The 10,067-nt window shown below is 49.0% G+C and overlaps 1 protein-coding gene across 1 annotated transcript in view; it reads left to right on the top strand.

Annotated features, from left to right (window-relative positions):
- Positions 1-9,502: 9,502 nt before the first annotated feature.
- The window catches only part of LOC119347360 (transcription factor MYB3R-2-like), a 7,196-nt gene continuing 6,631 nt past the window's right edge, over positions 9,503-10,067 (top strand). Inside the window, exons 1-2 of the mRNA XM_037616152.1 lie at positions 9,503-9,756; positions 9,863-10,062. Coding sequence (XP_037472049.1) covers positions 9,896-10,062 — 167 coding nt within the window. The 5' untranslated portion in view covers positions 9,503-9,756; positions 9,863-9,895. The remainder of the gene's footprint in view (positions 9,757-9,862; positions 10,063-10,067) is intronic.

Below are 10,067 nucleotides of genomic sequence, written 5' to 3'. Positions count from 1 at the left end.
AAAGAAGAGGGGGAGGGAGGGCTCTAATGGAGGGGTGGTGGTGGGGGAGCATTGAAAGGAACAAGCAAGGTGCAAGGAAAGGGGGAGAAAGGAAGGGGGAAGAAGAGAGGGGAGGAAGAAGGGGAAGGGTGGTAGGTGGCTGGCGGGCATAGCAGTAGCGCGGGTCACCCATACGCGCTACTGCTATGGCAGCTTGCAAAATATCTACCACTAGGGTTGCACTACTTATAGCGCTGGCAAGAAACACACGCTATTGGTAAAATGTTATACATAGAAAAATTAGCAGTAGCGCGCTTTGTGAGACAGGTGCTATAGATACTATACTAGCAGTAGCGCAGGTTGGAGAACAGGCGCTACTGCTATGTTTTGACCAGGGGTGTGGTGTGTTACACTTAGTAGTAGCGTGGGCCCTGGTAACAAGCCCTGCTGCTAACATATACCAATAGCGTTGTTTGTAGCCAACGCTACTACTAACTACTAGTAGCGTTGGGTTGCAAACAAATGCTACTGGTAAACTTCTATCTATAGGCATTTTCCTAGTAGTGTCGGTATGTTACTTGCCCGAGATTCGATCGTCGGTATCTCAATACCTAGTTCAATCTCATTACCGGCAAGTCTCTTTACTCGTTCCATAATGCATCATCCCGCAACTAACTCATTAGTCACATTGCTTGCAAGGCTTATAGTGATGTGCATTACCGAGAGGGCCCAGAGATACCTCTCCGACAATCAGAGTGACAAATCCTAATCTCAAAATACGCCAACTCAACAAGTACCTTCGGAGACACCTGTAGAGCACCTTTATAATCACCCAATTACGTTGTGATGTTTGGTAGCACACAAAGTGTTCCTCCGGTAAACGGGAGTTGCATAATCTCATAGTCATAGGAACATGTATAAGTCATGAAAAAAGCAATAGCAACATACTAAACGATCAAGTGCTAAGCTAATGGAATGAGTCAAGTCAATCACATCATTCTTTTAATGATGTGATCCCGTTAATCAAATGACAACTCATGTCTATGGTTAGGAAACTTAACCATCTTTGATTAACGAGCTAGTCAAGTAGAGGCATACTAGTGACACTATGTTTGTCTATGTATTCACACATGTATTATGTTTCCGGTTAATACAATTCTAGCATGAATAATAAACATTTATCATGAAATAAGGAAAAAAATAATAACTTTATTATTGCCTCTAGGGCATATTTCCTTCAAGAGGAGCAAACTTCAAACTTGAAGGATATTCGGATTCCGATTGGGCGGGAGACAAAGTGGATAGGAAGTCCAATTCCGGAGGGTGCCAATTTCTTGGTTGCTCTTTGGTTAGTTGGTCTTCCAAGAAGCAAAGTTGTGTGTCTCTCTCCACCGAAGCGGAGTATGTGGCGGCTGGTAGTTGTTGTGCACAACTCTTATGGATGAGGCAAACTTTAAAGGATTACGGTGTCATTTGTGACAAAGTGCCTCTTTGGTGTGACAATGAAAGTGCCATCAAGATTTCTCTCAACCCGGTGCAACACTTCAAGACGAAGCATATTGAGATTCGGTATCACTTCATCCGGGATCATATTAGGCGAGGGGAGATCGAGCTCAACTATGTCAACACTCATGATAACCTTGCAGATATTTTCACAAATCCCTTGGATGAAGCAAGATTTCACGAGTTAAGGAATGAGCTAAATATCATTGATTCGAGCAATGTGACTTGAACCCTTGCACGCCCCACCACACTCAACTTGTTGTCTAGTTTAGGTGTAGGCATGGACATAGGGGGAGTGTTGTTCTCTCAATGAACTCTCCCTCCCCCCATTATGCATAAATTGACCAACTCTTTCACATTAGCCATTTTTATGGTACTTGTGCTTCAAAGACAAATTTTGGTTATGGGACCAAGGATAATTCTTCGCGGTGCCATACCAATCAACTCAAACATAGGTGGCTCCGGCCACTGCCCTCTCCGTGGAGAGTTTGTGTCTCGTTTTGGTCCTTGTTGTCTCTTGCTTTTCGTTCTTCGTGCCGAGCTTGTGCTTGTAGTGTCTTGTTTGCTAGCTCTTTGGTGTGTTTGTTCACTTGAAGGTTCCGTGCAAAGGTGGCGTGAAACAACATTTTCTTGAGTTCACGGTACTACCGTGGCTTGCCACGGTACTACCTCAAGGACACGGTACTACCGCAACCAGCATGGCAGTAATTTTTTATTGCCGCTGGTGGAGCAGTACTACCGCCCAAGGCGCGGTACTTCCGCTCGGGCGGTACTACCACAAGGACACGCGGTACTACCGTGGCGTAGCGAGCGCGTGGGGGTTAAGAGCGGGTAGGGGAGTTCTAACTCCCCCATACCCGTTCACTCTTTCTCCCCACGTCGCCTCTCTCTCTCCGGCCCAAGCCGGCGCCGGAGGCCCTCGCCGAATCTCTGTCTCCGGCCGCTCACCTCGGATTCCGACCGATGGGATTGTCCCCACCACTTCCTCTTGCCATGGACCCAGGTTTCTCCCCAAATCCCTCTCTTTTTGTCTCGTACTTTCGCTTCTAGGTTTTTGGGGAGATGCATGATGTTCTTGAGATTTTAGGCTAAATCTTTGCAAGAGTAGGATGTAGGAGAGAAGTAATGCGTAGAGTTGGTACTTGCTATGTTGCCCTGTGATGGATTTGATCAACCGTAGTACCGCGGAATGGTCACGGCTGTGTAGATCTCGTTGTGGTTTCGGATCTGCAGCTGTGCGGTACTACCGCTCGTCCGGTACTACCGCTCCTACAAGCGGTACTACCGCGCGAGGCACGACACTAAAATTTTACTGCCGCACCTAGACACGGTACTATCATGCCTCCCTGGAGCGGTACTACCGTGGCTCGAAGCAGCACTAAAATTTTAGTTCCACACCTACTGCGATACTACCGTTGTCTCAAATCCCTCACGTGGCAATTATCATGTGTTGTGTCTACTTGTTTCACCTGCTTTGTTGTGTTCTTTGCATTGATCCTTCTCGCGTCTCTTGCGTGTTTGTCTTGTGGTGTGTGTTTTAGGTGGTGGCTCCGGTGCTGCTGCTCGCCGTTCCAATCCAAGCCGTGACACTGGGTCCAAAAGGCTGCGCGAAGCTCCAGAGGGCTCCAATGCCCCCTCACGCAAAACCAAGCACACCACCAACAAGGAGAAGGAGCCCGTTGTGGGCATGGATGAGATGCCTCTGGCCGAGTTCATCTCTCGAAGGAAGATCAATCCCTATGTGAATCCCCGAGCCAAATTCAGAGGAAATGATCTATTCTAGACCAAGCAGCAAAACCTCATCTATATGGATGTGATCAAGGCCAAGCAGAACCACTATGTGGAAGTTCACTGGATTGACATGCATCACATGAGGCAGGAAAAGCACCGTACCTACTTTGGAGAAGCTTTGGATCTAGTGGAGCAGTTTGGCATTAAGCACATGATGACCTTTCACCTGGACTTTGACCCAGACATCATGGCTCAGTTCTTTGCTTCAGTCCACTTCCACGCTGATGACGCAAGGACCATGACATGAATGACCAATGGTCAAAAGTTTACTGCTACATGGAAGGAGTTCATGGATCTGCTTCATGTTCCTGATGATGGGCTCGACACGCCCACTGGAGTTCGCCCTCATGCCAACGCTGAATCTGCGAACAAGAACAAGCTCCAGCCCTTCCTAGTTGAGAAGACTCTTGCCAGCAAGAAGAAGGTGTGGGTGCTGAACTCTTTCCTCAACATCATGCATCGGATCTTCCACAAGACCCTCTTCCCGTGCATCAGTGACAAGGACAAGGTGCATGCCTATCTTGTGGATATGATGCTCCTATGTGAGGACGCGCGTCGGGTTCAGACTCAACCCCTTGATGTCTCATACATCATGTGGTGCGAGCTTCAGTTTGTGGTGCTCAACCGTAAGGTCCCCATCTCTGGGCCTTATCTGTTTCACTTGATCTCCAAGACGTGGGAGAAGCTTATCCCCAATGAGGAGTTCGAGGCCCCCGGATGGATTCGCCATGAGCCCGTCAAGCTCCGCATCAAGAGCCAATGGGCCAACACCACCACCTCTGCTGAGGCCGCAGCTGCCACAATGGATGTGGATGAGGATGAGATCGAGGAGGAGGAAGATGATGAAGACAGTTCTGATGGATACACTCCTCCTTCTTCTGAGCCATCTTGGGCGAAGAAGCTCAAGTCAAAGATGAAAAAGTTGTTCTGCGTGCAGTCTCAGGGTCAGTATAGGGCACATGTTGCTCAGAAGCAGAGTCGATGTCGCAACAAGAGGATCTTGAGGAAGCTTGGCGAGGAGGTGTCTAGCGGGTCCGAGAAGCACATCACTCCTAAGGCGGACTGGATGGCCAAGCAAGGCCTCATGTGGACTGAGTCTGAAGAGGAGACGGAGGAGCCCATCCCTGCTGCTGACTCCGATGATGAGTCGTTCTCAGCCTGAGCCACCCCTTGTGTTTTAGGTGTCCTCTCTGCCTTTTTGGCGTCTCGATGCCAAAGGGGGAGAGAGTGTAGGGATTTGCGTGTCGTGTGTGTCGTGCTTGTGTTTGCTTTGCTCGCGTTTGTTCCGTTGAATCTTGCTTGCTTTGGTTTAGTTTGCTCGTGAGACTTGTTCCATCATATGGCGTAAGACATATGCTCTCTAACGTACCCTATTGAACCTATGATATATTGTGCTATCTATCCTATGCTCATATTTACTATCTTGTTTAGTGTTAGGCTTATTGTTGAAAGATATGCATTGTCTCTAAAATATAGGGGGAGTGTTGATCCTAGTATACGTGCTGTGCAGTCCAAAGCACTTTTCTAGATAGCACACATCTAGGAGCGTGTCTATATTTTAGAGATGTGGGGTTTGCTTATGTTCTATATTTTGTCCCCTTGTGCAAATCCCGTATTGTCATCAATCCACCAAAAAGGGGGAGATTGTAAGGGCATATTTATTTATCCCTAAGGTGTTTTGGTGATTGATGACAATGTGTTTGCGGACTAATCGCGTGCCTTGAGTATTTCAGACATTTTGTCACTAGGCACAAGACGGTTTGGTGCCCCTCGAAGACTAGTGAAGACGGCATTTTTCTATGTTTCTTTTTGGTGGACTTGAGTCATAGGGAAGAGGGGGTCCGTGTTGGAAAGGTTCGGGTGGAATCACCACGTACACATTTTCTCCCTCTGCACTGCCTTTCCCTTTGCACTTTGGAGCATTGTCCGCTTTCTTCATATATATGCAAAAGAGAAGGATTCCTAGTGTTGATGTTCTAGGGCATGCGGTAGTACTGCTCCTAGGAGCGGTAGTACCGCAGGCTCCTGTGGTAGTACCGTAGGTGCCCACGGTAGTACCACTCCCAAGTAGCGGTAGTACCGTGGCCTCGGACCAAGCTCAGTCGCTCGTGCGGCTGTAGGGGAGGATGTAACTTTTTACATCCGCGCCCGGCGCGGTAGTACCGCCCCATGCGCGCGGTAGTACCGCCCCATGCGCGCGGTAGTACCGTGAGTCTTGGTCTGGCATGGCAACAGGAGCGGAAGTAGGGGCGGATGTAATTTTTTACATCCGCTCCCTGCACGGTAGTACCGCATGCCTTGCGCGGTAGTACCGTGTCGGATTTTTTGCATTGTTTATTTTCAACGGAAGTGGGCACGGATGTATTCTTATTCATCCGCGCCCCTTCCTAGGCTAGTTCAATCCTGCCTTGCGGTAGTACCGCAAGGGGGAGCGGTAGTACCGCAAGGGGGAGCGGTAGTACCGCGCCAGCGGCAGTACCGCCCTCAGCCACTGCGGTTCAGGCCTGGGCTAGCTCCTGCCGTAGCTGCGGTAGTACCGCGATCCATCGTAGTACCGTGAGCCCTTGCGGTAGTACCGCGTGTCTTGAGCGGTAGTACCGCAAGTCGCGGGCTGGCTAGTGGATAACGGTTGGATTTGTCTCTCCACTATATAAGGGGTGTCTTCTTCCTCTAGTTGACTACCTCTTCCAACCCTAAGCTCCATTATTGGTCCAAGCTCCATTTTCGCCCGATCTCTCGCCCTAGCTAATCAAACTTGTTGATTTGCTCGGTATTGGTTGAGAAGGCCCCGACCTACACTTTCACCAAGAGAAATTTGATTCCCCCCACTAATCCCTAGCGGATCTTATTACTCTTGGGTGTTTGAGCACCCTAGACGGTTGAGGTCACCGCGGAGCCATAGTCCATTGTGGTGAAGCTTCATGGTGTCGTTGGGAGCCTCCAATTAAGTTGTGGAGATTGCCCCAACCTTGTTTGTAAAGGTTCGGTCGCCGCCTTCAAGGGCATCAATAGTGGAATCACGGCATCTCGCATTGTGTGAGGGCGTGAGAAGAATACGGTGGTCCTAGTGGCTTCTTGGGGAGTATTGTGCCTCCACACCGCCCTAATGGAGACGTACTTCCCCTCAAAAGGAAGGAACTTCGGTAACATATCCTCGTCTTCACCGGCTCCACTCTTGGTTATCTCGTGCCTTTTTGCAAGTTTAGTTGTGTTGTTTCCCTTGCTTACTTGTGTGCTTGTTGTTGTTGCATCATATAGGTTGCTCACCTAGTTGCATTTCTAGACAATCTACTTTGATGCAAACTTTAATTTGGTAAAGAAAAGCTAAAAATTCTTAGTTGCCTATTCACCCCCCCCTCTCTAGTCAACTATATCGATCCTTTCAGTAGGTGTCGTGCGGTATGAACACCGAATGTTTGTACCGCACATCATCTTCTATTCCAGAGGCTCCAGTACACACACAATTGAATGTTTGTGATCCTTACGTTCGGTATATCCCGTATATAGGTTGATTTTGACTTACAAACGTCTGTTTCTGAAAGGAACAAAATAAAAAAATTGCAACCATTTGCATTTATTAGTCATTAGGAGTAAAATAAAAGTGATTTTCTAAGAAACATCTTATAAATTTGGTTTGAGCACATGTAAAAATGATTGAAAAATCCAATCATCAGTAATAGAGTGGAGACAAATCTACATGCTTGCCGATGGAGCCAGAAGGGATGAGTTTACCCTAACAGTCCTAGGCAAGGGAAGGAATGCTTGGCATATGTTGATATAGGGAAAAAAACTCCAAAACATCATATTTTGGAACTCTATTTTTTCAGCATATATCATGATAATTGTGTTTTTTTACCTGAAATAATTATGAACATCCAAAAATACACGAACAAATACACGTTCATTTTTTCGAAAAGGTTTTGTATGTGCAGAATTATTATTTACATGCCGAGCATATGGTCCGGAGAGCCGTTTTAAATATCTGGTTGGCATCAATCTAAATCTATTGATTTCCTTTTGTAGCCACAAGCAACGGAACAAAAGTTAGGTCATGTTGTGAACCAACTCGTAATTGGATGGTTAGGAGGACACTGGTATTTCCGGCAAGGTTCAAGTCATAGACTTTGACATCAGTGCTTGCATTTTATTTTACTGAATTTATTTCAGGCCTTCCGCCGACGTGCATTCAATGGGAGGATACGTTCTCGTTTGACTACCAAGGCATTTTGCCGCGACTTCGTCAATCTCAAGATGATATGTCGGCTCAGTCTTTCAGAGGTATTCATAGGAGTAGGATATGCGTGTGTGCGTTCATAGAGATGGGCGTATCTGCATATGTACGAGCGTCTGTGTACTTTGTTAAAAAAAATTAAGTCATACTAAGACCACAAAAGCTAGGATGATGTGTCTCTGAAACAAAACAAAAAATATAGCTTAATAAGAAAACAAAGTGAGATGATGCCCGGTTTGTTCATAAGCAGGTGTCTATCAGCCATCACTGAACCGTGATGAGCTTGCAACCTAACGACCCGAGTGACGGGAGGCGCTAACCAAACCAAAAGGCTACTGCCAACTATACGACCATTTTGTGTCTCTCTAACCGAACGAACGAACGAACAAACAATAGATATTTCCAACGGCTGAAAAAACATTATTTTCCCTTTCCCTATGTCCTATGAGGACTTTTATACTGCTAGCTTCCATGGAAGGCAGATTAAGAAACTAGCATAACAATCTGCCACAACTAGCACGCCACCGACCGAGACGTTGGCAGTGAAGCGGATCGGACGCAGCCGTTGACCGACCGATTTAGAACGCAAGGAGCCACGCGCCGCGGCCATCAGACGGCCAGAGACGACCCGCGGACGATCGGACGGCCGAGCGCGCCACACCGGAGGTTAGGCCGGCCGTTAGGGGTTCAAACCCGGTCGCGCCCGCAACGGTAACCACGGCCGCCAGCCGCGTTCGTTAAAGGGAAAGCAACGCCGACCGATACTCTCACCAACCACCCATTTGTCTGTCCGACCCACGGCCAGGGGATCGGGCCCCGGCCCAGCCGCCGTGAACCCCCCGCGTCGTTCTCGCCGTTTGTTCGCGTCGATCCGTTTTCCGGATCACACAGGCCCTTTGTCACCTCCCGCTTCGCCCCCTCGCGTCCCCCGGAATCGCGAACTGCTCCGAGTTTCCACCACTCTGCATTTGCGAACTGCTCCTTGGGCCGTCCTCTCGATAGAAACCGGGAAACTACAATGTGGGACGTCGGATCTGCAATGCTCCTTGGCTTATCCACCCACCATTCTTTGCTTTTTACAGAAAAAACAAGAGACACGTGGTGCTTACCCACGTATCTGGTCCGACGATTCACATATGGATTGTTAGGTTTTCATCGAGTGATAGGTTTTCGTGTGATACTTTCTCTAACCACTGAACCCGCTCCCCACCCTGACACACACAAAAAAGATATTTGCAGATGTACCATTGCTGTTGGAAGGACACACGGGCTTGCCCATTCATTTTCGGTCTTCATCAGTTGGACGTGTGACCACAATATCTGTTTTTTTGTCGTTTTCTGAAACAAATTTTGTAATATATCTCATATCTACATCCAAAGGATATGCACGACCACATCTACTACGAGGGTCGTATGTGGAGCAATAACAATTAAGATTATGAAAGATAAGATTTTCATGGGGCAACTATAGACAATAATCAATAGCTACGACCATCCAACCCCGTGAAGGCAGCTGAAAAGCCAGAAACTACGCGCAGACTATTCTTTCGCAGCGATCAGTTTTCAGACCGAGTTTGCCTTTTATGTCTTTTGTTCCGCTCCTTCATGTTTCTCGTAATTTCTAACTCGAGAGTCTCCCTGTAAACCCCGAGCAGCCGATCAATACGCGTAGGAGCTCTTGATATGCTGCTTGTACGGCTGCGCTCTAGACTTTAGGAAAACTAAAATCAATGGTGAAAAACACCAACAATATACTAATACTTGCATGCAACGAGAATCAACAATCAAATCAGCCTCGAGTACAAATGGATCACGCGACATAAATGAAATGGAGTTGCTAGCTAGTGTGTGCAAAGCAAGCTAACCAACAGCAAAAATGGCGCCCCTAGCAATTCGCCGAAACGTCAGGGGCTGATACGGGAAACCGCCGAACCCGGGAGGGAGCGATAAATTATTCCCGTCTCCTCCTCGTCGCCCCCTTTTCCTTCAACGCAACGGGCGAGGGGTTTTGAAAGACGCCTCCATCCTTCCTTCCTTCCTCCCCTCCCCCTTCGTCTCCCCCAGCACACAACCGAACCCCGCGGCGCGCCCCGACGCGACAGATACCCGCCCAGCCGCAGCCAAAGCTCCATCCTTTTAACCCCACACCCTCCTCCCCTGCCGCCTAGGGTTTTGGTCCGCCCCCCGCGTCGCGCCGTCTCCGCCCGACTCGATCCTCCCGATCCCCCCACCGATCTGGGGGCGCCTACCTGGTTCGTGCGCGGCGGCGGCGGCGGCGCCCCTCGGTTTTTCCGTTTCTGTTGTCTCGACGCGTTTCCGTGGGGGTTTCTGATGCTGATCTCGCTGTGTTGGCTTCAGGCGGCGGCGTGGATGACGTGGCGGCGGCGGTAGATGGGGATGGCGGCGGTCAAGGTGGAGGAGCGGGACGGGTGCGCCGAGAGCAGGCAGCATCTGGCGCTGTCGAGTCCGTCGGCTTCCGAGGGAGGGAGCTATGGCGGCGGGCACGCGTGGGCGTCGCCGCTGGTGCCCAGCCCCGCCGATTCCGGCTCCACCCGCAGGTACC

The sequence above is a fragment of the Triticum dicoccoides genome, chromosome 1B (genome assembly GCF_002162155.2).
Source record: "Triticum dicoccoides isolate Atlit2015 ecotype Zavitan chromosome 1B, WEW_v2.0, whole genome shotgun sequence".
Lineage (NCBI taxonomy): Eukaryota > Viridiplantae > Streptophyta > Magnoliopsida > Poales > Poaceae > Triticum > Triticum dicoccoides.
The sequence above is the reverse complement of the archived record's forward strand: the minus strand, read 5'-3'. Positions and strand labels throughout refer to the sequence as shown.